The sequence below is a fragment of the Anser brachyrhynchus genome (genome assembly GCF_964034855.1).
Source record: "Anser brachyrhynchus genome assembly, chromosome: 18".
In the NCBI taxonomy this organism is placed as follows: Eukaryota; Metazoa; Chordata; class Aves; order Anseriformes; family Anatidae; genus Anser; species Anser brachyrhynchus.
This window is the reverse complement of record NC_137711.1, coordinates 6947761-6975193: the sequence shown is the minus strand read 5'-3', so window position 1 is coordinate 6975193 and position 27433 is coordinate 6947761. Positions and strand designations below refer to the sequence as shown.

General features: G+C 50.8%; 1 protein-coding gene across 4 annotated transcripts in view; it reads right to left on the bottom strand.

Moving 5' to 3' along the window:
- The window catches only part of TMEM104 (transmembrane protein 104), a 44182-nt gene that overhangs the window by 5914 nt on the left and 10835 nt on the right, over positions 1-27433 (bottom strand). For 2 of the 4 annotated variants that reach the window (XM_080560351.1, XM_080560350.1), the window contains exons 7-9: positions 26612-26711; positions 25700-25808; positions 9744-9837 (exon numbers count right to left, since the gene is read on the bottom strand). In XM_080560351.1, coding sequence (XP_080416477.1) covers positions 9744-9837; positions 25700-25808; positions 26612-26711 — 303 coding nt within the window. The remainder of the gene's footprint in view (positions 1-9743; positions 9838-25699; positions 25809-26611; positions 26712-27433) is intronic. The other 2 variants (XM_080560353.1, XM_080560352.1) reach the window with 1 other exon arrangement.

Sequence of the window (27433 nt, the reverse complement as noted above, 5' to 3'; positions counted from 1 at the left end):
CTCACGAGGCCGTGAACGTCTGCCTGCTCACCGAGGGTGCCGGGTGACCTATTTCAGCTCCCACCTTGCTCTCAGCACCAGCTCAAACCCCCACGTCCCACACAGCACCAGGCAGGATCAGTGCAGGGAAGGCTCCAGGCTCGCAGCCAGGCCTCGGAGCTTCTCCTCAGCGCTCCCCTCTGCCCCGCCACGTTTTCTGCACGGAGCAGACAGACCGGGGTCCCAGTGGATTCCCCAAATGATGGACAGAAGTCTATCACTTCAGAAGCTAGAACTCATATACCCTTTGGTTTTATTTCCTTACAGGCTTCTTTCAGAGATTAAACCTCTCAGAAATTAAAGTTATGAGGAGCGATAAGCCAACACTAAGATCTAAGCCAGCGCTGTTTTCGACAAGGCAAGCTGTGCTCCCCCTGCCCACTGCTGCTTTGCAGATGCGCTACCCTTGAGGGAGGTGGTGCTGGGTGGACTGGATGGGTCCCCTGTCCAATTTCAGCCCCAGGACATGACAGCATCCCTGCCCTGGTGGCTGTCGTCTCGCTGCCTGCAGCAGGTGAGCCTCTCGCCTCGCTCCTGGAACCGGAGAGTTAAAACATTTGCATGCTAGATTTATCTGCCTGTCCCTGGGAGGAGGCAAGCCCGAAATGAAACTCTGAAACCTAGTTACGCCGGATGATAAATCAGGATGAAAAGAAGCTGACAGGCTCTGACTGACAGGCTGCTCTGAGCGGACAAGAGGCAGCACAGGACCCTGCGGGCACACACAAAGCTCCTGCTCACACCCTCCTCTACCTGGGACAGCGGGCTGAAGGCAGTCTCACCACAGTATTTCAAGTTACCTGCAGGTGCCACGTCAACTGTCCAGCAGCTGCTTCGCCAGAAAGAACCCTCGCTAAGGCAGACACGGGGTCATCAAAGAGCCTCAGTCTGCTCTGTACACACGGAACGGAGCAGATGAGCAACACGTCGCAGGGATGACGCAGGGATGAAAGCCCTTCAGGCACCACGGCCACCAGTGCCCAGGGGCACAAAGCAAGGCAGACAATGCTGCTACGGCCTGCTAGGAGGTTACACAAAAGCTTTGTTTTAAACCACATTTTGTACAGTCCTTAAAAACCTATTGAGGGCTTTGCCTGCCCTGATTTACAAAGTGTTAGACCCGCTCCAAGCCCACGCACCATGGATAAGCTTTGCAGTCAGCAAGGCTCAGAGGACACTGCTCGTCTCATCTGCCCTCCCCTAGAGCTTTGAGCATCGTTTAACTGAAGGATGAAAATGAGACTGCGTGGGGGAAAAAAGGGGTACACAAAACAAAAGTTGTGATGCATCTCATCACCGCTGCCCAATCGCCTCCCCTGCAGACCCCTGCTCTCGCTCTCTAAGGAGGAGATGCTGTCTCTTCCTCTGAGACAGATCAGCCCTTGCAGACTGCTACTGCCACCTGTCCTGCTTGACTCAGGAGATGATTCAGAGATAGGGCAGCTCTGCCATGGTTCTTGCAGGTGGAAGAATGAATATGAATGAGAACACAGCCAAATACCAGCACGCCGGGAAAATATGGGAGCCTGGGGATATTAAAAATACAGTTTTGCGAGCTTTGACAGAAGCATAACAGAGCTGCACAGAGAAGCAGGGAAGGTAATCTGGCCATTCCGAGTTTACGGATTGTTTTGCAGAGTCAGAACAAACAGCTTTGTAAATGCTAAGTGCTGTCTCATACACGAGCTTCATCTCTCTGCAGAAAGGCTACTGCAAGAAAAAAAAACCTCCAAGACTAAAACATTTCCCACACCGGTAGGTTCCCACCACGGTAGGTACCTGAAGAACTGATGCTCAAGATGAGTTTCTGGCTTAACTTTCCTACACCTCTAGCAAAACACGATGCTCTGGAGGTGTTTCGCCTGGTGGCCCTCTTCTGTCTCTCCATTAGCACACAGGAAATAATGAAGATGCTGAACTGAGCCACGTTGGGAAGCGTGGAAGAGATATGTGCTCTCATGTAATTCGGGAGGAGGCAGCATGACAAGGTGGAAGCAAGCTCAGAAGTGAGGTTCTGCAGAACTTGAGATCCTCTACGATCGTGCTCTGTATGCTCAGAGTCAGAAAGGCAGAGCCAGAACAACGACCTTGCCCCAGCTCGAGCCACATCCTCTCCAGCACTGTCCCTGCTCTTAATCCTGCACCAGGAAAGCCCAGCACGAGCACCACAGTACTGCCTGCTGTCCCCGGAGGAGGCAGTGCCGTGCAGCCCCCCCAGCCTGGCTGCTCCCCTACCCCAGGCAGGGCCATTTGTTGGAGCAGGCACTGCGATGTGCTCCTGACACGGCTGCGGCAGGGCCATCCATCACCGCTGCCTGTCGGTGTGACAGAGCTTTTTTTTTTTTGTTGGAGCAGAGAATCAATATGCCAGGAAATAATGATAATGAATCGCCCTTTCACAACGCACGCCACTTGCTTCCCTTTTCATACATCAGCTGGCATGATGGATTCCGGGAGGAGGACATCCTCCCGAGCTTCCACTGCCCCTTCTCTTTGAAAGGATTCAAGGGAAGGAAGAAGCTCACTCCTCATCTTAGCCTTGGTCGTGAACCTTCATCGGGCTGAAACACAAGAGACCGCTCTTGAAGAGGACGGTATTAAACAGATCCCATCTAGTTTAACACCAGGCAGTTTTCAGGAGAGAAGGTGTAAAAGCAAGAGCATCTGCTCCGTATGTACCCAACGGCACAGCCTCACATCAAGACAGTTGCACCTTCCACATCCCTAGCTAAGACCTGTGCTGTCCACCCTGCAACCGCTGTCTTTCCACGATGCAGTTCCCCGCCTCAGTGCCAGCTGCCTTCCGTCAGTGATTTGGGCAAGCTTACGAGCCCACGGGAGCCCTGGAATTGCCAGCCGTTAGAGATGCTGTGGCATTTCAAGTATTCAAGTACAGCTGGAGTTCACCACGCTGGCAGAACAGAGGATCTGAAATTAAGATGCTGATTCTTAAAAGTCAGTTACCCCATTTCTCCTGCAGAAGCTGTATCCTGTCACTTGCTAATGACCTGCAGCTCTTTGAAAAATCTGGAGCGCCAACTGATAAATTTCTGCAACCTTCAGAGGAGGTTTCTACACAAAATGATGGTGAAGAGATAACAGGGAAACCGGATTTGCTCCCTCCGATGTGGGAGCTGGAGTAGTTAAGGATCAGACTTGGCATTGACTGAGCCTAAAACAGTCTCTGGGAAGATGAAGGATTTATGAGAGCAGAGACTGTGGGGAAGCACGATGGATCTCTTCGTTGAAGACAGCAACTCTCTTGGGAGAAATGTCAGAAGGAGAAGAGGAGGGAAATGCCTTTCCAGAAGGAAAGGTATGAGCAAAAGTTGTGGGACATCAGCGTGGCTCCCTCCTCTAATGGGCAGCAGGGACCTGCAGGGATAACTTCACCTCCCTGCTGCAAAGCAGGAGGTGCAGTCCTGGTGGCAGGGGACTGCTGCTCAAACAGGAGGGGACACACAGCCACACGTGGGATGTGTTAAGAGCCCAGAAGTGCGATGCAGTTTACCAAAAAGACAAGAAAAAGGCGGTCTGAGAAGTGGAGGCAGTGGGTCTCTGGCACCTCCGCCCTGCTACCTCACCCACAGCACCAGGCTGTGCCGGCTCCTGCTGCAACCACCTCGGGCACTGCTGCTGCCCTGGTCTTGGGCCAGGAAGAACTCATTTTGTTAAGAAATAAAAACTTTAGCCATCACCTCGCTGCTTTTCTTTGTCATCTAGGGTAGCATTTGCTAGGCTCTAAGTAAGGTTAACAGGCAGCCCCCCCCAGGTACCACCACCTGCGGGGAGCCCCGCGGAGCTGCCCCCTCTGCCCGCAGCAGCCAGGCTCCAGACACCTGCACGCCAGCAGCCGTGCACAGGGAGAAAAACTGCTCTGCACTCCGGCGTTTATCACGGATGCTTTATCTCAACATATGGGAAGGGAAGAGCAGCCAAGGCGTTTGTTTGCTTCTGGTGGAAAATTACCCGCGTTGTTTATTGTCCTCTCTCCTCTGGTCACCTCTGGCAGCAGCACCATAACACCTCTGAATCTGGGATTGGTCTGAGCTCTGCTCCTGGCTTGGCCTGTTAGCTTTGACAGTCACTTCTCCCCATGTGACAAGTTACTTTTTTATGAGAAAGGAGAATCACACACTTGGGCATCACCATGAACCCAAGCTAGGGTTTGGCATGCTTTGGAAGGCACTGGGTGCACAGCACCCATGTCCCACAAACTCCAGGTACTCCGCAGCCTCAGCCACATGCTCCCCATCTTCGTTGGGGCCTCATCCAGCAAAGTTTGTATCCTGTTGTCCCATCAGCACATCCTTTCACAGGCTGAACAGCAGAAAGCAGCTCTGTGTGCCACACACCCACCCTGAAATCACCTGGACCCTCGCAGCACGGGGACGTAGGGCTGAACGTGTCCTGTGTTTGCAGCTCCCCTTCTCCAGCTCTCAGACCCGCCGGTTTGTCTCCTGCTGCCTGGATGAAGTGCTCTTTTCAGGAACGTCAGCTCCTCAGACAGGATCTCAGCGGTGCCGTCCAGCACCGCACGTCGCTCTCCATCTGCATCTAAAGCTAACAAGGCTCCTGCACTTACATCAGCACCGCTTCGCCCCGCTGCCCCCACAAATACCACTGAAATGAGCTCCTCAAGCGACAACTCCGAGAGCGAGCATGACAGAAGCACTGCCTTTTAGCTACCTCTTCATAAATATATTCACTTCCTAGTGAATTATTTACCTTGGGCTCTGGCAGCAGCTTTCTCTGCTCCAAAAAGGATGCAAGAACACGAAGTAACTTCGGTGAAGAAGCCTGTCTGAATCCCTAAAACAACCGAACATGCAACAGTGTCCTGGTTCACAGTAATTCCCTCTTCCTTGTCACTCCCGTATGCCCTGCTCTAGGAAAGGGGCAGAGACGGAATGCTCCCTCCTCTGCCCGTTGCAGAAAGCTGGTTCGATGCGGAGAAGAGGCCACCCTGAGGACTGCGGACACTGGCAGCAATCCCTCCGCAGGACTGCAAACAGGGGACTTCAGATTATTGCCACCCTCTCCTACGTCAAACTTCATGATAATTCTCACAGTCTCCATCACTACAGCTGAAGGGACGGAGCGACTCCGGCTCTCTGTGCCAAACCAACCTGGGCACGGCCAGCTCAGCCTGCTGACGATGGCAGCAGCCGCTGAAGGCTGCTCCCCGAGCGTCACGGGCTGACACCGAGAGCAGTTCTCTGCAGGGAAGTGTTGAGGGGTCCTGTAAAGCATGGGACTCTGGTTGGAAAAGAGCTATCAAAGAAATGAACAGATGGGGAGAGTCAGCCTCACCAGCACACCTTCGGAGAGCCCTTTCCTGGTTTCTTCCCTAGAAGCCTTCGACCAAACACCCTGGAAAGGAACGGGGGGGAGTGGGGGAATATTTAATACACACCTGCTGGCTATTCTTGTCCTTTTTCTCTCCACCTTACTGGCCAGAGGAAAGAGATTTAATTTCTGGGCATATAATCGTGAGATCATTACTTGGGCAGGGTTGGGAGCAATCTGTCCCTAGGGCTGCAGTTATGAGAATGGATGTGGCACGATCCAACTGTGCTACGGCAGAGAGAAGTGAGCCTGCAGCAAGCAAACCCCGAAGTTTATTCCTCTGTAAAAGGGCTCTTTATTAAAATACAATACTTTCTGCTAACTACGATACGGCATCAAGAGCAGTACATAAAGCAAATGTCCCACGTGGGAGCTGTCTGGGAATACTTGCCACAGACTATTCAATAACAGCAGCAATAATCACGCCACCAATAACTTTGAAGCCAACAGTCCCCACCTACAGAGCCGGGCATCCCAGGCTGTAACAGGCTGCAATTAATCGGGTTAGCTGCTTAATACACAATAGCCCAGTGTTTGCTGCTGAGCTCCGCCGAGCCCTGTCCCCTTTTGTTATCTGTCTTAATCCACGTCCTTTCCCATGACGCTGCTAGACAGTTATTGTCCAGTAATAAAGAGGTAGGACCGGGCCCCTCTGCTTCGAGAAGTGCATCGGACTTGGCTGGGTCACTGTCTCCACCACAAATTTAAACCCTTTAGAAAAAAAAAAAAAGAGCCTGAAGTCCAAACAGCAAATTGAAAATATCTACAGCTTCAGTTTACTGATGGTTTAGCCTTCTGCAGGCGAACCCCTGCACGAAGAATCCTGTACAGGACCTGGGAAAAGGCCCCACAACCACCAGAGGACTTGGGCTACCAACAGCTCTACGCTTCACAGGGCTGAGGCGGAAGGGAGCTGAAAGGAAGGGGGAAATTACAGTCCAGGGAAGGAATCCTCCCCACCCCGAGGAGACAACTCCCACTGCTGAGGTACTTACGGGGTCACCCAGTCCCTGTGTGCTCTTGGTAACAAACCTCAGGAACTGGGTGAGCCAACAAGGTTTTAGCCCCAACTCGAATCCAGGCTTCACCCCAAGCACTTTTACCAGGATTTAAAACGAGTGGTTTTTCCTGACCAGCCCTTTCTGAGCAGAGCACAGCCGATGGGCCAGGGCGTCTGCGCTCTGACCGCTGAGGTCTCCCCGGGCAGTTCAGGCAAGAGCAGGAGGGGGCTGACAAGGCAGGGTGAGCAGCTCTTACCACTGGAAAAGGGACCATTTACACACCAACTCCAGGAAAAGCAAGATCTTTCAGCACGGGTAAGACCAGCAATTCGAGCACCACGCTAAATTTAACCAGGGGCACTCGCCCTGCAGGGAGCAGTCGGCTTTGCAGCCAGGTGTGTGAGCTGTTACTCCAGGAAGCTGCCAGCAGCTCCACGCTGCTGGAAGCCTGCTCCCTGCCCCAGGCCACCTGCAGCTGCAGATCCACCCTCGGTGCTCCTATCTGTCCTGACAGGAGACCACTCACCGTGCCAGCCTTGTTTCCAGACAAGCTCTGTGTTAAACAGGCCCAGACAGCAGGAGGCCATCTGTGTGGGCTCTCCAGTGGTACAGCACTTGGGCGCGCACGCTCCTCCTTCTGCCTTCTCCTTATAGAGGCTTCAGGGGTGCCTGTCCTGGCTGGTCCCTTACCTGGGATGGGAAACACCTCCACGCATAGGGCTCACCCCTGCTACACCTCCACATTGTTCAGACTGGCCCATTTTTCCTTCCCAGTTCAGGTCCCAGCATTTAAGACAATTTCTCAGAGGATTTTTTCCTGTCCATGAGTGTGGAGAGAGAGGGCTGTAGGCTTTGTTAGCGGACGTGTCGCCTGCGACGAGCACGAGGCTCTGCGAGGAGCCCAGTGACATCTGATTATCGCTTAGATCAGGGGAGAGAAGGGAAGCGACTTCCAAAGGCAGCGCTGACGCCGTCACAGCCACCAGCAGCAGTGACCTTCACACGCAGCGAGCTCTGCCCGCTGCCAGGAGCCAGCCTCAGCCGCTGCCAGCTCCGCCGCGGTGCACCTGGGGCGGTGCAGCCGGACGGCAGGCAGTGCTGCTCTGAAATCCGAGGGCTTTTCACGGGGCCGGGGAAAGGGTGCATGGCAGGTCTCGTGGTAAGCACGTTACAGAGCCTTACCGGCCTCCCGGCTCTAACAGGCTTGGTTTTAAAAATCATAATGCAGAGTACGGGTCGGCTTCCCACCTGTACCGGCCCATGGACTCGGGTAAGCTGAGCCAGCCCCTGCCCCTGGGGGAGTTTGCACCCAGCAGAACAAACGGCAAGGCCGGCAGCTCCAGCGCTCAGCTCTGCTGCTGATCTAAGACAGAAGAACCGCGTTCAGTGCCACGTGGCTAAACACAACCGAAGGAAATCAAAGCAAAGGCAGCCACCAGGACAGGAGTCCCCGTCTGGCCATTGGCGTTCAGGCAGGACAAGTTCAAGAGACCACAAGACACCAGACAACTGCTTTTTCTTTTAGGATCTAAGCTCTCTAAGCACCAACAAAAAGCCACGTTTAACTCAACGCCCCGCTTTTGGAGGAGAAGGACAGCAGGTGATGTGAGGACATGGGAGAAGCCAGCTTGATAAATCTAAACAGTGTGGGATCCATCCTTATCCCAGAACCTGCAGCAAGAGCTTTTCTGTTCCCTGCATCACATGGCTGCTTGATAAATCGTCCTTCCTAACAAGCCTATCCCTCATTGTATGCATACGGAATCTGTTGCTCTAAGTAGGCACCGAGGTGCTGTCAGGGTCATTAAATATCATTATCTGGGGCAGCTGTTCTCCAGCAGGCTGACGCAGGAATCAATCAGGCTAAAGCACGAGTTTCCCCTACACCTCTCCAACCACTGCCTTTGTCCCTCTCCATCAAGCGAGGGAAGAGGTAGCTCTGCCTTTACGCCAAGGCTTAGCGATCACCGAACTGGAGGCAGCTGGCTACAGGGAAAGCAATGGCAGGCCAGGCAGGTTGTCACAGGGACAGGATGAGGTCTGACTGATGTCTTCACCGGGAAAGAGGAGGCTGAGTCATTGGAAACAGGCCAGCGAGCTGAAGAGATTACACTTTTTTTTAAAAAAAATATAAAACCTTCCTTTAATACCCCCTTAATGAGATAACCTCTCTCTCCAAAGGACACGGGGGGGCTTTCAAACCTTTCATGTGCTCAGACAACAATGTGGAAAAATGGGAGTTCAGGATTTTCACACCACCTGAGGTCAGCATTCGTTAACTGAGCTGTTCAGCATCTGAGACTTGAGGGCTTAAGATCCAACCTCATTTTCCTGGGTGACGGCTGCTTAACCCCATCTCAGATGGCCTCTGGAACAGAGGCTCTCTGTTCCTCTGCAGCGACTGCCAGCCACCTCCACACAGGATCACAGGCCTTTGAACTCCTGGAGAAGGGATATTATCTCCAACTGAAGTCAGGTCAAACGTGTGCGTGGTGGGAAATAGTCTGAGAATCATCATTTCAACCTATTCTAGGTCAGCGACAGGTATAAGCAAAGAATTCTGTGCTCAAATGGTCTGGGCCCACGAACAAGGAGATTCTTAACCTGCCAAAATGCTACTAGTGCTGTAAAACTGCTAGCCCTGAATAGTAGTCACTGTGTAGGTTACACAAACCAAGACAAGTTTCAGTATAAGCCTCTGTAACACACTCCTACCTCTCAGCCTTAAGTGCATGTACACACACAAGCCCGACGTGAGGCAGCTGCATTTTTGGATGACACCAGCGCTGCAAACACTGATGGCTCATCTCCCTTAAGAGAAGTATCTGTCTTTCCAAAAGAGCTTGGCAGTAAGATTTTGGGAGAGCACAGGCCTCCCAAGGGCAACGTGTGTTGGTTTAGGGGTTTTCAGTGAGTCCATCCTATGCTAAATCAAGACCCAGGGAAAAAAATGCGAATGTGCTAAAAGGACAGAAAGTCTCACAGAAGTGCCATTTGTTCTCAGACCAAGACAAGAGTCATTCAAAATCTGCCGAACAGCAACTGGTGGTCACCATACTTAGCCCAGCCACAGGAGACTCTTCCAAATCCCTTCTACCTCTCATATAAACCAGATTAAAACTCCATCTACCAGATTGTGTCTGACTGAGAATACTTTTGTTTCAATCGGAAATTTCATCCTAGAACAACATTCCTTTTTCTTCACCACAGATATCAGGCCTGGCCAGTCCTCCTCAAAGAAGCTGTTTTTACAAGCACTTACTTCCAAACAAGAATATGTTGCCAAAAAGATGCATCAGTGGCGTGACTCAGGTTCCATCTATGGCAAAGAGGTGGGGGCCTGCCAAGACTCACCTATCCATCTCATCAGAGACGTCATGATTTGAAGATACTTGGTCTTCTGCACGTTGAAGAAGGTAAAAGGACCCAGGAGTAGAGTGAACGCTGCCTGGAAGGACAACAAAAACACACAGGTTAAAAAACGAGTTATACTAGGAAGACAAATTTATCAGTAAAGCAAAGCTTGCCTTGCAAGTTCACCTCCAGACATGTCTGTCAGAGCTTTCTTTGTTGCTTAATTTTACAGCTAGGTTGGCTGAGACACCAGGGGTCAAGCAAGCTGCTTGGTATCAGAACTTGCCTTGGGCAGAAGCAGAGCACAGGATCCTCTTGGCTCTCAGCCACTCGCTATCACTGCTACAGCCTGTCTTTACTGACACGTTTCAGTACAAGCTCTCAGAGCAGCTTTATGAAACATTAAACACCAAACAGCAGCCTCTTTGTCCAGGTACGTGCTCAGTTTAGGCCTGGACAGCAAGAGCTGCGAGCAGTCTGCTCGCATTAACATCGACGGCTAGCTTTGAGGCGTCTGAGGCTGAACAGCGATGGAACCAGGTCTGCCCAGAACATTTCCTCTCGCACCAAGTTGCACGTTTTAGAGCAGGAAGCTTATAGCTTAACGGTTATGCTGCTGACTTGGATGCTGGTCTCCTCGCTGCCCTCTCAGATGTATTTTGAGAGACCAGTGGGTCTCAGCCACCTAACCCGGGAACACTGCAGCACCCGGCTGTTGCTCCCCTTTCAGCAGGGTTGCAAAATACATCCAGCAAAACTGAAAGTGTTAAAACTGCCGTTTCCTACGTGTTTCCTCTAGCTTTCTCGTGCAGTGCACAACAAACCCACCGTCAGCCCACGCCTGGAGCAGCAGCGCCCTGTGCAGCACCATCACATCTGGCTGGGGCACAGGGCAGCACCCAGAGCACCGCCCCGTCCAGGCAGAGAAAAGGAATTGCCGCAGGAAGACAACAGGCCTTGACGGAGGTCTGAACGTGAACTGGGAGAAGCTGCTCGTGCCAGGGACACAAACGGGTGCTACAGAAGAGGTTTGCCTGCAGTCCATGGGGCAGCACAGGCCCTCAGCTGCCAGCGGTGGGCTAGCGATGCACCAGCAGGTCCACGCGCAGTATGAAAGCAGCATCCAGGAGGCTACAGAGCACGCCGCGCTGATTTGTTCAGAATCCCAAAAGGATTTTGAAGACAAATACTCAACATTAATATTTACACGTTGCTCTTTTCCATGACTTCTTAAAGCAGTTCCCAAGAAAAGGTGTCACCAGAAGGGAAGAACTGAGACTCAAAAGGGCAGGCGGCGGAGCCTCCAGGTCTCTGTCGACCCCAGAGTCAGTGACAGAGCAGGAACCAAGCTATTTTAAGACAAGTACAACGCCAAGAAACCTTTTTTTGAGACTGTCTCAGAATATCTGCAAGGCAAATTGGAAGTGCCTCATACTGCAAGTATTCTCAGATGACCAAAGTAAATCCAGGAAGGGGACCAGAGGAGAGAACCCTTGGGTTTCACACGCTGCTCGGTCAAGACATTACGACCTTGGGGCCACCATTTACGCTGGATCTTGTTTTTTCTGCTTGCAGAAAAAAAAGACAAAGCATACAGAGAATTCAGATTTGCAAAACAATTCAGGATCCTTGGAGGAAGTGCTGAAATCACACAGAGAATACAGCATCGCAGGCGTAACTGACAAGACTAAGAGCTAAAACAGCCTTAACTATTAAGACACTTTCAGTTGTAACTGGCTGATTTACTTCTGCGTTAAAAGTCCTTTTTTCTCTTCCCCCTCTTGTTCCTTTCCTCTAGTCACCTTAACCCCCTCTCCTGCCCTCATAGACTGCCATTCAGTCCTAGGACAGGGCAAAGGACTAAAACTTTAGCCTAAAGAGAGTTGTAGGTCAAGGATCTCGAGAAACCAAAGTAGACACCGACTCTGTTACTGGAAATTATTCTGGAGTTTGACACTGATTTGTCTCAGCCCCCTCCCAAAACACACGCGCTGCTCAGCACAGCCTCCCTTCAGGTCCCGTTATTAGCTCCTGCATCAGGGAGAGCTGAAACAAAGGAGACAGAGGAAGGATGGTGCTAATTAAGGAACAGGTGTCTTCTGCAAATTGGGATGCAGTGGAACCAATTGGCAGAACAGCACCTCAAACCGTACCAAGGACTGACACAAGATCACTGAGCACCAAAACAGCTGGGTCTGAAACCTGGATTCCTCTTAATCACCAAAGAGCTGCTTTAGGGTGGATTTGGGGCTCTGTTGCTGAAGAGCACAAAAAGCAGTGTCACTGGCTGGAAGGACCTGGATCTCCTGTACGTTCCTCCAACAGCTAACGAAGCATAAGGAACTCTTCTGCATTTTATACTCAGTTTTCTGCGGGCAGTCTCCGGTGCTTAAGTCATCTTAAACATCTCAATCCACCAAGCAATTCTTTCAACTCTCTGCAGGCTTTACTCAAGTCATGGTGCAGGGCAGGGGGAGCAGGGCGGGAAGACCCAAGGCGCTGTGTCTGAGCGGTCGGGATCCCATCCCTTAAGGCAAGCAGCGTCTTCTGTGCTTAACAAGATCCTGGAACCGGTCCAGAGAATCCAAGTGAGAAATGAATTCAAGTGCAATAGAAATATATTACCTCTCCCACTTGACGCCTATTAGGGAACAGAGATGGGTATCGACGGATCGATAAGAACGACGCTCGGGCCTGGAAGGAGATGAGGTGGTGCTGCTCCGCAGAGATTTGTGCCAGCTGCTTTGAGGGAAGGAAGTCACAGCACACACTGAACAGCTTAGGAGGCGATGGGCAGGGCAGAAGATGACGTTGAACCACAAGATTAACATCCCTTCGGGGTAAAATAGTGCACAGCTCTGCAGGGTGCAGCACAGGTCAGGGAAGAGGGCCAGTTCCTCACCGATAGCCAGAACACAAGGGGCGAGGGCTCAGTCCCTGGATTGGGCCCGATCCCCTCAAACCTCAGAGCCCACAGCCAGGAAGGCTGCTCAAAATCACATCCCCAAAAAGATGAGAAGAGACCCCAATGCTTAGAACGAGGACGTCTAACTTCTCAGCCTCCCTGTGCCAGACACCTCAATGTTCCTCCTACCTGCGGAGCTAATTAGTTTCATAACCCTCCCCGAGGAGAACGCAAGCCCAAAGCAGCACCTCAGACACACACCAAGCCTTCCACCTGATGTTTTCTAAGCTCAAGCTTTCCCCAGAGGGATATAATTTACGGAGTGCTTCATTACGTGTGCAGTTCAAACAGCCTGAAACCTCCACAGAAAACTGAAGTTGGCCCCGCCAGAAGTGGAGCTCTTACAGATTAAAGAGCTCTCCCAAGTTCTCCAGTTCACCTCTTGAGCTCGCTTAGACAGCTAAGAGCTTATAATTCTCTTCCTGAACTTCAGCAAATTAACCTGAGGCAGAACGAGCACAGTCTACATTGATTAAAGATTTCTCTTCTAGCGAGAAGGATCGTCCCTGGTAGGAACCATCAGGCGTACGAGGATGATTCATTTCCAACTTAAACAGGGGAAGGGAATCCTCCCCCCAGCTAAGGAGCACCAGATCTATCAAACGCTGCTTATATGCAGAGGATGGCAGAGAGAAGCCTTCCTGCTGTGTTTTTACACAGTAAACTGGCTGCAAAGAGCAGTTCCCTGATCTCTGCCCACCCTCCTCCACCGTACGGGGAGGATCAGACAAGCGGCAAATAAATGCAACAGACGCACAAGTGGTGACTTCTCCTTCTGCTGGAGGACAGAGTGGAGACCCAGCACATTACAAATCAAAACCCACTTTTTCTTGTTTATACTGACATTTTCAGGCAGAAAAGTAGAAATGTAGAGCAGAAGAATGAAGAGAAGCTTGTCACCCTGAGCTACACCCTGCCCCGCAGGCTAGCAGGACCCCGAGCAGCAGACCTGCTGGGGTGCCCTGGGAGGGTCTGCAGACCCGCTCCTGCCATGCCAGGAGCACGCCGAGGGCTGGGAGCTGCTCTTCACCCACATTTCAGCTCTTGCCACCTTCCCAGCCTCCGTACCTGTCGGCTCTTCGCATTTCAGCACGAGAAGCAGGCTGGCACACTTGTGTCTTCTTGCCATGGGGGAAGCCGGCTGGGGTGTACCATTGCCCAGAGCGTATTTTTGTAAGTATTTCTAAAAGCGTATGTTATTAAAGCTCTTATGTTAAAACTTGATTACATAACCTTATTTATTGGCTTATCTTGAAAAAGCAAGAGTAAGATCAAGCGTTAATAGGACATCTGGCTGGTCGAATCAGCTTAGTCTCGGCCAAGAGGACCACCAAGAGAGCTCTCGGCCGCTAAGCGATGGCCAGCGAACACCAGCAGTCGTTCAGACTCCACAAATATGCTTTATGCCAGAGTCAGAGGGCTGCATTGACTAAACGGGTTCTTTATTGACCTGAAGGGTACATATATCACTCCGAACCAGTACAGGTCAATAGCTTTCATCCGCTTCCCAGCGCGTGGCTTTTACACAAAAAGCCACTGCAGCTCAGGAAGCACAATCAGCAGCCCCAACTCAGCTGATTCACACACGAGATGCAGCCGTTACGGCGCGATGGCCTGCATACATTTACAAGAGGACCAACTGAAAGCCAGCTTCCTTCATAACCGTCATCAGAACTTGCTTGTTTTCAGGCTCCACAGACTCATCTGTAATAGCAGCATCTGTGTTTGGTGCCTTGAGCACTGCTTTTAAGAAAAGCAGCTACCGTTTGTTGCTGATTCAGGACCCGGACACTTTCAGACAGGTTGGGTAGAAGCAGGGTGTTTACCTGAGGGAAGTGTAACAACGAAGACTAAGTTCAAACAGAGCAAATACTCCAAGAGTAGAGTAAAATGCTTGAGATTTTTTAGATAAATGCAGTTGAGTGGCACGAGGCTATCACACCAACACGGAGTGAACAATCTCAGCTATCAGGCCATCAGTTTTAACACCAAGATAAAGACGCAAGCTCGACTGAACAAGCACCTCCTGGAGCAAGCTTTGATTCAGTGCTCAGACAAGGAAAGTCGCCTTGAACGTGGTAGCAGAAAGCAGGCATTTCATACACGCTGTCAGGGCAGCAGCTCTGACACCCCTTCTGCTCCTGCAAGATGTCCCTGAGCTCAGAGCTACTGCACAACCCGGGTGAGTGCTACAAGGGACAGACAGAAAATACAGCAAACCAGCCTGAGTAAGTACAGAGAGCAGACAAGATGTTACGAGAGCAAGATTTTACGAGAGCCAGGGACTGGCTGCTCTTTGTGTTAGCTAACCACATTAGCTCCTCTCCTCTAGCCTATGTCGAAAAGGACATTTAAGGAAAAAACACCAAAACACAAGGGATTTACCTGCGCTGACACAGATTAGGGCGTTTTTATCCCTAGGTGGAAGCTTGAACCAGACTGCTCCTTACTGAAGACAATCTGTTTCCTATGAATTGGTGTTACTACTCACGTCCTCGGGGAATATTTTAGGGCTGACTTTGGACAAAAGCATTAAATATGAACTGCATTCCCCAATCCTGTTTGTCACTTTGAAATGTTTGTCACTGAAATAAAGAAAGCAGAGCTTTAAAACACTCGAGTGAGTTACAGCTTCCCCCATCAGCCTCTGGGAGCTGCTTTGCACCCAATGCAGACTGCAGCGGCCGCAATCCTCCCCAGCAGCAGTGTCCGGTCGCTCACACCAGGGCTTTGATTTCCAGCTAAAACCCATCAAGAGGACAGGGTCTCGAGCAACGTGTCCCCTCTGCTGTCTCTCCTCCCCTTTGCTCCCGTGACAGGGCCACGTTTCTCTTCGCATGAGCTCATATCTCCAGCTAAAGAGCCAGATGGCACATCGCTGAGGGCTGCCGTCCAAGCGTTCGTTGGTATGGCTTTACCCCTTGCAGTGGGCAGTACAAATATAAACACACGGAAAGGGTCCGACTGGTCAGGAAGGAGCTTTTTAGAGGGCTGCATAAATAAAAAGCTGAAGATGCACAGCCGCTCGAGGCTGGAGGCAGGGCTGCAGCAGGGGCCGTGCCGATAGGCAGCAAGTTATCGGCAGACAAGTGATTAGGGAGCTCTTAAAGTTGGTTGAAAACAGATTAAGAAAAAGATAACCCAGCAACACGACACGGATTGCTCAAAAGCAAGAAGCCTCAAAAGTGGGAAGCTAGAGGGAGTTTAATCTCCAGATCCCCCACGGAGTAATGAAGTCGCGATGGAGGGAGGATGCAGCCACCAGACGTCCCCCAAGCGGTATTTATTGCATTTATTGCCGAGGAAAGAAGGCGGGTTACACTTGGAGAGCAGCAGGCACCTGCCGCTACAGCAGCTCTGGTAATTAACGCGCCACTCCTGGGACACGTGGCAGCAGGTCACATAACTCACCTGGAGCACGCTGCGGGCACTACGGAGCCCTCACCCACCTCTCTCCCCAGCATCCCAAGGCAGGCAGCAGGTATCCCCCAGAACTAAGGCTTCAGCTGCTGCCCTGAGAGCTTCTGGCATTGAAGCGAGTGGCACTTCACCCCTAAAGCTCCCCTAAAGCTGGGCCCTGCCTCTTGTGGTCCCTGCGACAGCGCTCAGAGCACTTCCAGAAAGGGAGACCTTGTGCAGGACATGGAGAGAAGGGCCTGCACCCTCAAAGCTACGTAGCTGAGTGGCTCTGAGCACAACCTAGAGATTTAAAGAAGCTTTAGGCCAGCACCAGCTGACAGCAGCTTGCATTTGCCCACCCAGAAAATAAGCATCTGTGTCGTGCTGTCATCACTGCGAGCCGTGATCCTGCTGGGCATCCAACACCAAGGACCAAGTGGCAACCAAACAGCCCCCACAGGCAGAAGACAGCAGCACAGGAGGGTGCTGCCCTCCTCTCCCCACCCCACCCCAGCGCAGCAGCCTGTTTCCAAAGCTGAACCCTCTTGGGAAGTGCTCCGAACTTCCCACTTTGGAAAGAACGCCCTGGAAAACCAGTTCTTCCTCCTCCTAAACTGAAAAAATATCAGCAAAGTGTTTTCACAAAGTCATTCGGTGCAAGGATTGCAGTCCCTGGCACACCTGGGTGTGCAGGATCACAGCCAGCGGCAAGCTTGCACTCTGGGGTAAACGCACTCCCATAATCATTTCTCACACCAAGAGAAGGATGGAGGCCAGCAGCAACCCCGAGGTGACCGGCATCTCATTTTTCATCACTGGAGTATTTATGGCACCACCATTTGCAGCATCTTGTAATCACTTTAGCGCCTCCTTGACCCCTGGCTCCCCCTCACTCTGCATCTCCTAATTGCATCCGAACAAGCAGGAGGGAGGCAGCAAAGTGGATGGATGCAGGAGAGCCGCGCCGGTGGTTTGTGACACTTGGAAGGACGGCAGGGTGGCTGCAGAGCCCTCTGCAGTGCCCCTGCCAGCTTGCTGTGACCTCCCCTGGGCTCCAGAACAGGCTCCTCTTCCTTCCCGACTCCTGGAGTCATTGCTGGCCCTCCTCACTTTGCAATTTGTTAGTATTCTACAAGAGATTAATGAGGTCCTGCCAATAAAGTGAGGGCATAATCGTTACTACACAGACACTGCCCCAAATTCTTGCCTATTCACAGCCTCTCAAGGCAGAGTATTGACAACCAAAACCGCATTTCTATCGCCTGCAAATGCCCCTGGGTTAGGCAGCACAGAGCAAGGGAGACCAGTGTGCCACGAGGGCCCTGCAAACACGCCAAGCACAAAGCGCCAGGGTTAGGAGGCACTCGGGCTCTGCAAGGACTGCTCCTGAAGGCTACTAAGCCCATATGCCACAACACAAACCTCCACCACTTTTCCATCACGTTCCCTCTCGACGTTTTCCCCTGTGAATATCTCATTTGAGATTTCAGTCGAGTTTCACACCATCCTTCCTTCAGCTGCCTAGAAGATGCAATTTCAGGTACAGCATCATCCCATCCACCGTGCTTTGTCAGGCAGGAGTTGCTGGAGGGGAAGGAAACGTCCCACCCTTTAGCTATTTTGCAGCAGCACAAAAGCAAGAAAAAAGCCACTTTGCCCGGGGCTAGCAGGGAGCCTGCTCGCTCCCAGCCTCTGACTCTGCACAGCACACACCGAGCTGGTGCAACAGGCTTCGGAGATCAGCTCCGCCTGAGAGCATTACACTGACTTCAACTTACAAGATAAATCCCAGCTGCATTATTTGTATTTATAGTCCTGCTTACAGAAGCATGAGCCACGTGTGGGATTTGCTGATGTAGTCCAAAAATCCACATTTTTGGACACGCACGTCAGTGATCTCACCCAGACAAAGTGCAATTTAGGAGAATGTTAAGAAGTTGCAGACTTATTTCGGAGCCTAAAGAGATGCCGTTCTGTCCAGAGCTCTTCCCTCCGCAGCCTCTGGTGATGTTCAGAGTGGTACAACTGCGCCGTTCCACAGCCCTGGTACTTTCTGTCCGTATATTAAGGAATTAATGAAAATTTCAGGGGAAGAAAGATCAGGAGCGCTGCCTTACTTGATGAAAACGCTGATGGAGTCAGGCAGGCAGCAAGGTCGGAGCTCTGTTTAGAAACAAGCCTGGTTTTAAAGCCCTGAACAAAACACTGGAAAATACGCCACTGAGAAAAAGGCGTGTATTGAATCTCCCAGGGGAGTGCTTAGCTGACTTCCCAGGCCCCCTCCAACTCTGGTTTCTCCAATGCTGTCACCGCTATCGCACAAAATAACACTGCACAGGGGAAATACATTTATAACTTATTTTCTACAAAAGCATTCCAAAACCAACAGATCAATGAATCTCCCAGAACAGCCTCGCCCGGGAAGGAAAATTTAAACGGCCCCTTCTCAGCCTTCCCGAGTCTCGCAGCGAGCTGCTGATCACAAACAGATATCGGTTCTGACACCTGCCCCATTTAGCAGGGCCTGGTCTCCAGTCCCTAGAGAACAGTGTCACTTTGGTGCCTTGCTGCCCGAAGCGAGCTTGCTCCGAAGGACAGCTTCCCTTCGGAAGGAGGCAGCGCGGCCAGGGGTGTCTGCTGGGCAGCACGGGCTGTGGTTTGAGCCCCAAAACCAGCTTTGGGGAGCTCAAAACTGCAGGACGTGCACAAAAGCAGACATACCTAGAGCTGTTTCTTTGCCCAGTTTGTACGGAGGGCTTCCCAGCCCGTAAGCCCACCAGGCACTGAAGTGTGCTAGACGCTTGTGTGCAGAAGGCAAGGCGCACCAGGCACGTGGCTCCTCCTGGGGCTGGCGGTGCCTGCAGCGTGTCCGAGCTGTACCAAGGGAGCAGCCCAGCATCTTTACCTTGCACGCAGCCCCCGCCAGGCAGCTGGAGGTGGGGAGAGGACCAGCCCCTGGCAGGCAGCCTCTGGGACAGCTCGGCGTCCAAGTGACAGCATAACTCAAGCTCCATTTAAGAAAAAAAATGCTTCTCACCGCGAGGCGAGCAGACGGCTCTGTGCAGAAAACACATTCCAGTCCCCTGCACTATCGATTTTCCTGTGAAAAAGAGACAAGCTAATCCTTCAACGTTAGTTGCTTCAATCCACGCTCTTGCAGTTTCTTCCCTCTCGTACCAGCCCCAGCAGCAGGAGGCTTGCCTCCTGCCCAATATTTCTTTTATTCCAAATGCAGTCAGTTACAAGGCAAGAAAAAAAAAAAATCACACACCAGCAGCTGAACAGCAGCTCTTGTGTCACCAGTACAAGTTTATGCTCCGCTTTCACAACACCACGCTCCTTTCCACCACTCCTGCCAGCCCAGGAAAACCTCTTCCTCCCAAGGCCAGTTATTATCTGAAGTTCCCTTTGCGTTAGGGAACACGACGGATGTGGGAAACTCTCCGAAATGGCCAGTTTGTCTGTCACAGGCGTATGATGAGTGGGCAATTGAGAGAATTTATTGACAAGTCCACAGAAGAAGAATGGACTGGGACGAAGGAGACAGGATTTATGCCATATTAACAAGGCTGTGTGCCAATTTCAGCCTTATTAGTTCCACAATAAAGCAGCTAAGAATTGCCTTCCTGTCCCACACCCAGACACCATTTATTTTAAACAAACTTGGCTCCTGTCCTTCTTCAGCTACTTCAAAGCAAAGCAGCAACTTAATTGACCTCAGCTTTTGGAAGCAGACTAGATGGGAGGCATGAGAAGACTCCAATCAGCTCCTGAGACTGGGCTTTTAGCCAGCCCAAGCTGTAATTTTTGAGGCACCTGTAACAAACAGCAAGGGCTCTTGATATCTGTGCTTAATGCAGTATTAATTCCTCTCCTACCGCAGCAACAGCTCGAAGCTCAGGTGCCTGTACCTACAGAAACGGCACAGCACTCGGGGTGCTTTGGAGGCTCTTCCCTGTGTTCAGGGCTTTCAGAGCTGGATTTATGCACAGCAGAAACAAGTGTACAAACAGAAGTGTGACTGCCATTTCTGTATCAGTACCGTAATAAAAAAAATATTAGAGTGTTTGTGGTAGGGAACATAATGCAGTAAATCTGGCTAGGTCTTACCACAAATAACTTCTCACAACACGCAGGTGACATGCTAACAGTGCTCCAGTCCTGCCGCACCTTCACTGTAAGCTCTGGAAGCCCAGATCACAACAATCCTACGGTTCAAGCGATTTGTTTAAACAAGATGATGGCTTCGTACCAGCAGGGAAACTTCCATCAGCCTTCCTTCCCTTCCCCCAGCTCACCGGGGGAGCCCAGGGCAGACGTCCCAAACCTGACTGATGTGCTGTGAAATCAGCCCTCGATGCTCCAGACACCTCACCTGCCGCTGAAGCAGCTACCTTCACCACCGCTGGCTCTCAAGGTCTCTAGACAGCGAGACCTGTAAGAATAAATATCCAGGAGAGAGCAGCTGTGACCCATTTATTGCCGGATGCTGCTGCAGGGCACAGCTGAGGAAGGCAGGACAGGAAAAGCACTTGCTGCAGAGGGAACATGTGGATCAAGCCCAGGTGTCCTTGAAGAAGTACTCCACTTGCAGCACTGCTCCAGCTCTGTTTCTCCAGCTCCCAACTGGCCGGGGACAGCTTAGATCAAGCAGGGATGTTCAAGTATTGCCATGAGGGGTCCTCTCATAACCGCTGGGAGGTAAAAATTAAAGAAAAAAAGAACAGAGGCCAAAAGGCGACGCGGAGCTGGAGACGTGGAAAGAGAGGCTATGAGCCTCATGTGCACTAGGGCGGTTTTATAAAGAAATAGGTGTTTAGACAATAAAAATCACGGGTGCCTTTGCACAGAGCAACTTGGTGCGGTCAGGAAGGGGAGAACCAGAGCACGCACACCGGAGGCGCAGAGCAAGGAGCTCCAGCCTGCAGCCGGCGAGGGCCCAGGAAGGCAGCACCACGCCGAGGCAGACGGAGACGGACCTACGGCCACACGTAGCAGGTCAGCCTTCGCGTTTGCTGGTTAAGTTCTGCTGGCACTGAGCAATTGCCCGTGTCCTCAGGCTACCTCTCGTCCCCCCTGCGCTGCCTCCCGCAGCCGCAGCCCGGCCCCGCTCTGGTCGCTCGGCGCTCTGATCAGAGCGTCAGGCTGGGGTGACATTGTTCCGCCCCGCAAAGAGGGCCGGTAAGCGCCTGCGAGCCCGCTCGTTTTATTCACTGCACAAGCACGCTTCCAACTGGGATAATCTCCATTAAACCATCTGCGCTCCCATCCTCGCTCAGCCCGCACCCGCTGGGCCGCCCGCGACACTGCAGCATCTGCGAGCCCGTCCACGCCGACGCCGCGTCCCTTCCCCAGCAGCCCCGAAACCAGCAGAGACTCAGACGGAACAGATGCACCTGGGGGGCTCCGACACGCTGCCGAGCCAGGCGACGGGGCTACCGTAGCAGCGCCTCTCTCCCCCGAAAGGCGTTCGGCTTCCCCTGAGAACAAAAGCCATCTCCTTTCCGCTCAGGGAAGACGCCGTGTCCCAAACCGCCAGCAAATGAGGGCCGGGAGGAGCGCGGAGGTTTTGGCTACTGCAGCTGGCCTGGTGCAGAAGAGAAGCACCGCTTGCCAGGCTCGGATGCATTTTGGATCAGACACTCTGAACGGCCGCCGATCCCCAGGATTTAATGTCTTATTTATCTCAGCGTCTGCTTTCTAGAAACAGGGACTGCGGTGTCACGCTTGTGCACCGGTGTAACACGGGAGCAGAAAGACCGGGAAGTGTTCTGAAGAGAGATCTGAAACCTAAACGCACTGCCCCTTCCCTCAGCCCACGCAGGACACCCAGCTGACCTTACAGGGACCGTGACAAAGCGACTGCGCTCAGGCGAAGGCAGCACACCCAACTCGACCCTGTCCTCAGCGCTGCCACCAGAGCAGCCGGGGGACTCGGGACTCACTCGGGCTGTCGAGGACGTGACAGCGCCGTGACTGATCTGCAGCAAAGACAGAAAGCCATCGATCTGCCTGAGCTGTGCTCAGCGCTCGCCTTCAACAAGGTCGCTGGGCCATCTGACAAGCTCTCCTCCCGGCCGATCCGCCCTGCGTGGTCTCAGAGCCCCGCGAGGGCTGCCTTGCAAGCCTCCCGGGCTCCTGCCACCAGAAAGAGAAGGCGAATGTTAGCAGCAAGTGATGGGACATGAGCAAACGATTAGTTCGGTATTGCCTGCACTTATTTACTTTGCAAGCCCTTATTTTCCAAGGCAATTTACAAACAAGAGGCAAGATAACCATTTGTTCAGACAAAGGTTAATAGGGGCCCAGCAGTCCCCGAGGACTCGGCAGTCACACTTAGGTGAGAAAATCTGGAGCAGCAATAAAGATGCTGCGCAGACAAGCAAGTCTCAAGAGAAGGATTTAATCTGTCTAAATATTCTCATTATGTTCGTAGTCTTCAGCTCCCATTAACAGTGATCAGAGCCGAGACAGCTTCCAGGGGCTTTTTGGGACAACAAACCGTGAAATAGGATTTTTACATCAGTCATTCTTCCTCTCCCCACTAGCTGAAGAGTCAATGTTTTTTGTTGAAAAGACAGCATCGGGAGACAAAGAGTCAACAGGATGAGGGCAGGACCAACCTTTGGCAGACCGGTGGCACTTGGCACAAGAGAGCTCCCCTTGGCACCGTTTTCTCCGAAAACCTCAAATAGACTGCTCACCCTGGAAGTCCAAAAAAGGCTTTCTGTGGGGCCACGCACAGAGTAAGAGCTACAACTACATCCAGTGACCTGCTTCGCAGGGAACGGGGACGAGATTCTAGTTAAATTCACTCATCATGCTTCTAAAAACCACTCAAAACCTAAATACAGTCCTAAGACAAGGTGAGAGGACCAGAGGCAGACATCTAGGACACAAGGACTGACCCAAAACCTCAGCTGCTTTCTTTTGGGATCGCAGTGTCCATCTGTCCCTTGCCACAGGGGAACTTAGCCGGCAAAACGAGACCTTGTTTGTCCACTGAAACGTGGAACCAGAATTATTCGAACAGGAGAGAAATTAAACTAGAAAAAGAAAGCCAAGAAAACAGAACAGCTTCTCTGAAGGCTGTGATCCCCTGGGACCGAGAGAAGAAACCGCTGTGCTCTTGATGCATCTCACCCCTCCTCATTCTTCCGAGGTCTTTTCCCTTTCAGACAAACACGTTCTAGCTTTTCCTGCATGTCCACGACTCCGCTTACATACACAAGAAGCTAAGACAAAATTCATAGAGCTACACTTCCCAATACTGGGAGCGCTCCAAAACCGTGGTGATATGTCCAAGAAATACCAAGAAATACCTGCCAGACCTCTGCCACTGCAACGGAGCAGCAAACGCTTCTCGCACCTGGTTTGTGTTACACACACCATTCAGATTAAGCTTCAAATAAACGCTGCATAATTCTGGCAGCATCGTGTTCAATAACCAAGAGCTTGAACACCCTGTAGCCTGGTCCAGGGAAAGATGAGCAAATTAGAAATAACCTGGTACAGAGACAGCAGCCCATGCCCTGCACTGTGCTTTTCTGCAAGTGGAGGCTGACATTTACATCCGACTGCATCAAGTCCTCTCATTTAGGCAACCCTCCAAAAGGGGGTTGAACCTTTCTACAGCAGAAAGCTTTGGTACTTATCAAGTGCTCAAGCCACAGCAACCTAGCAAATTACGAAGTCTCTTCACTCCTAAAATATCTCAATTGAAACTTCAAGCGAACCTTACATTTTCTATAATAGCTATAACAAAACATTTGCAACAATTTGGCGGACAACATAAAAGCTGTTTTGCTATTAATTTTTTGCTCAAAAATCAAGACGCTTCCTACCCATGCCATCCCCACGTTTCTCTTCAAAAATTTATGATTTGTAACGACTGGCCATTAGTTTTCCACACTACAAATGGGACAGTAGGAGAAAAGTATTAACTGGCTTAATCTCTTCAGAGGCAGTCCAAACGTGAAGGCAGTGTCAGTGCTGTGGGTCTTAACGTCTCATGACTGATCACATCTCTTCTCCCTCTCTAGGGAAACCACCACTATTTTTGTTTTCTAGAGTAAAAGGCGCACAGATCAAGCAGGGAGTAGGATCAGGGCTGGATGTTGGACAAGTCCCAGTTTGCTCCTGTATTAATGGAACATCAGAGGCCTTATAAAACCACAACTCGGAGGTAACGCCGACACTCAGGATTCTCCTGAACACGATTGTGGAATGCTTCCTACCCCCCAGTAATCCACCGCAGACATATGCCTTCCCGCAAGCAATCCCTCCCTGCTTGTAGGAGGAACACAGGAAAACACTGAAACCCTCCCCTCAATTACCAGGCAGGGAAGGATTAACCACTACCGAAGACTTTGCAGATATTTATTCTCCAAATCCACGAGAGACAAGCAGAGGGAAAAGCGCCTCTGAGACTTGTATACACAGACAGCAAGTCTAATGCTTACAGTTCTGTGTTTTTTTTTTTTCCTCGAGTCCTAACAACAATTATCTTCATGAATTATAGACACAATATCCAAGAGACACAGGCAGGAATTAATGCATGTCTGCTTTTCTGACTAGCTCCTTCTGCTGGGTAAGGCAGAGTTATTGAAATTCAGGGAAGAAGTCCTCAATCTTGTGGAAATTTTAAAGAAACAGACCAAGACAATTTAATAAAGCAATAATATTTCTCTTAAATAATTAACTAGGCTTTGACATTCACTAATATTCCTGAGGCCCAGCTCTTTCTTTTGCAATAATGGAACCAACACTCTCAGATGTGATCTCCTGCACGTCCAGGATGTGCCAACTACAAAATGACTTCAGGTAGGCTTTACTCATGGATTTTTCCATGCACACATGGGCACCTCCAGAGCCTCATCACTTTTTTTCTTAAAATCCCCCAAGATCTTTGCTAATACTGTCCAAAATCCACATGATGCAGTACTTACATACCTCCTCGTTTTGCCCTGCTAAGAATTATCTCCGGGTATAAGTGCTTGACCCTCACCAAGCTCAAGAGAAGCAGCGTTTATCATCCCATGAGAAAACCTCGGTTTCAGAGCAGAACCAAAGCACGGTAATAGATGCAATAGACAATCACAAACTAGACAGAAAGCTATTACTAAAGCAGCATAGAGCACTGATGTTAAGTGGTCTGTTTCCATCATCTTTCAAAAAAGCAGATTTTACTGTAGCATAAACAATTTTATTCCCATAAAGAACGCACTCAAGAGAGCTTAATATGCTTGAGTATATTGAGAACAATTATCTCAAAGTGACAATTACTTCAGCCAAACTCTAGAGAAAACCTTTGTCATGGATCCATCACCTGTTTAAGCAATATAAAACTACACAACAAGGACAGATCTACTTAAACTTGAGATCACAAGGATTATTCTGATGTCCACCATATTAAACCAGACACATCACCAAGACTGGAAAACAGGTATTTGGCTAATAAAGTCAGACTGAATTGAAAGCTTCACACCTCTGTTCTTCACTTACACCACATTTATCTCTATAGGGAAAAAAACCCTACTCACCAGAAGGCAGGTCAAGTAAAATAAAGGTCATTCCAGTTTGAGAAACTCACCAGATACAGTCTGTAAGCATCAATCCTTCGAATGGGCCCCCAGCACTTGTCTGTATCATTGTACTTCGTGCCATCTCCAACACTGCAAGAATGGTTGCCAATGGCACTGCTAGGAAAGAAGGAGGGAGAAAGAGAAGACAGTGATCAGCTCCTCCCAGCAGATGTCTTCCCCTCTCCTGCGTTCAAGAGGAATGGTCAGATGCCCAAAGTGTGTGTTCCTCCGCTCCCTCCGTGATGGAGACACACCCCTTATATTTTCTGGACTTTAACAGAGCAAGTCAATGAACACTATGCATTTGAAGACAAATTATTTGATTACCCAGTTACAAGTGTGGTCATTAGACTAGCAAGTTTAGAGATCACATACGGATCACTGCAGTTTTCCATTTTGAAGCTCTGAGCACAAGTGCAGCCCAGCCCAGACCAAGCAAACCAGTGTCTTTCACTATTTCTTTAGGAAGGAACTTATCTCAAGCCCAGAGCTTATCAGGTAAGCACAAAGTACTGTCACCACTTGCAGGTCACAGGCTTGATAAGCACCACACCTCCCAGCTCTTATCCGGAGACAGAAGCTAAGATACTGCACAGGGGATGGCATTCAAACCAGTGAGCAACGAGCCCCATGCCTGCAAGGTGCTGAAGCTGAAGTACTTTACGCCCAGGGACTTACCTGAAATCAGGTCAGGTACTTTTGAGGCATCCAACAACAGCTTAGCCTGCAGCAGCCACTTGGGTGGGGAATACAGAACAACTTCACCTTCCCACGCACGTGCACTGAGATGTCCTTGAGTCATTTCTCCACTTGTCTTCAGAAAGGAGAGCTGAACCCAGTCAGACTTATCAACCCATCAAGCCCCAAAACCTGCCCTTGTCCCTCTTAGCATGTAACTGCACAGCAGTAAGCACACTTACCAGGTCACTTGCATAAGAGAGACCGGCACAGCCGCTGCGTAGATTGCCAGGTCCCCATAGAGGTAGATAATTATGCAGAAATAGAAGAGGTTGACACCCACTGCAAGAAAAAGTAATGTTGGGGATTCTTGAACTCTGCATGCTAAATCAATAATTCACAGAAGTTTTTTCAACACCTTAAAAAAACCCACCATTTCTTTCTGTAGTTTACTTTTTCTGCATTGAACCGCACAGAAGGGTCACACCAGCAGGTTAGGAGACAGCTACAGCACAGGAACCGATGGGACATGAGGCCTCAGAGCTCAGCTCTGCCTCCTGAAATACCCGGCCTTCACACCAGGCACTCGAGCTTACACCCATCCTCCAGTCGCTGCTCAAGGCCCACAGCTCTCACATAATTGAACTATCAGACGAAGCTGACAACCTGGAAGAGTCACGGGCACGCTAGCTGACGGTGACAGACCTGGTGTGAACACACCTTGAGCAACGGTGCGGTGAAGAAACACGAGCTGTTAGTACTCTGCCAATTCCAAGCCTGCAGGACCTTCGCAGTAAGGATTTAGCCCTGCAGAGATCCAGTTCCACACGGTCGAGGTGGAGCCGTTTGGGAGATCCCTTAACGCCAGCATCCCGAGGCAAGATTCAAACTTGCAAAGCTTGAAAACTGTTTCTGCAGCCCTACTACACCCTAGTGCCACAATGAACACTGTTCCTGTCCCCAAATGTTTTCTTCTGTGGTTTGTTTCTGTCTTAAATCTGCTCTGCCTTCAGCTATGAGATTAGAAACGTCTTACTCAAGCAATCTGGGTGCACAAAACAGCC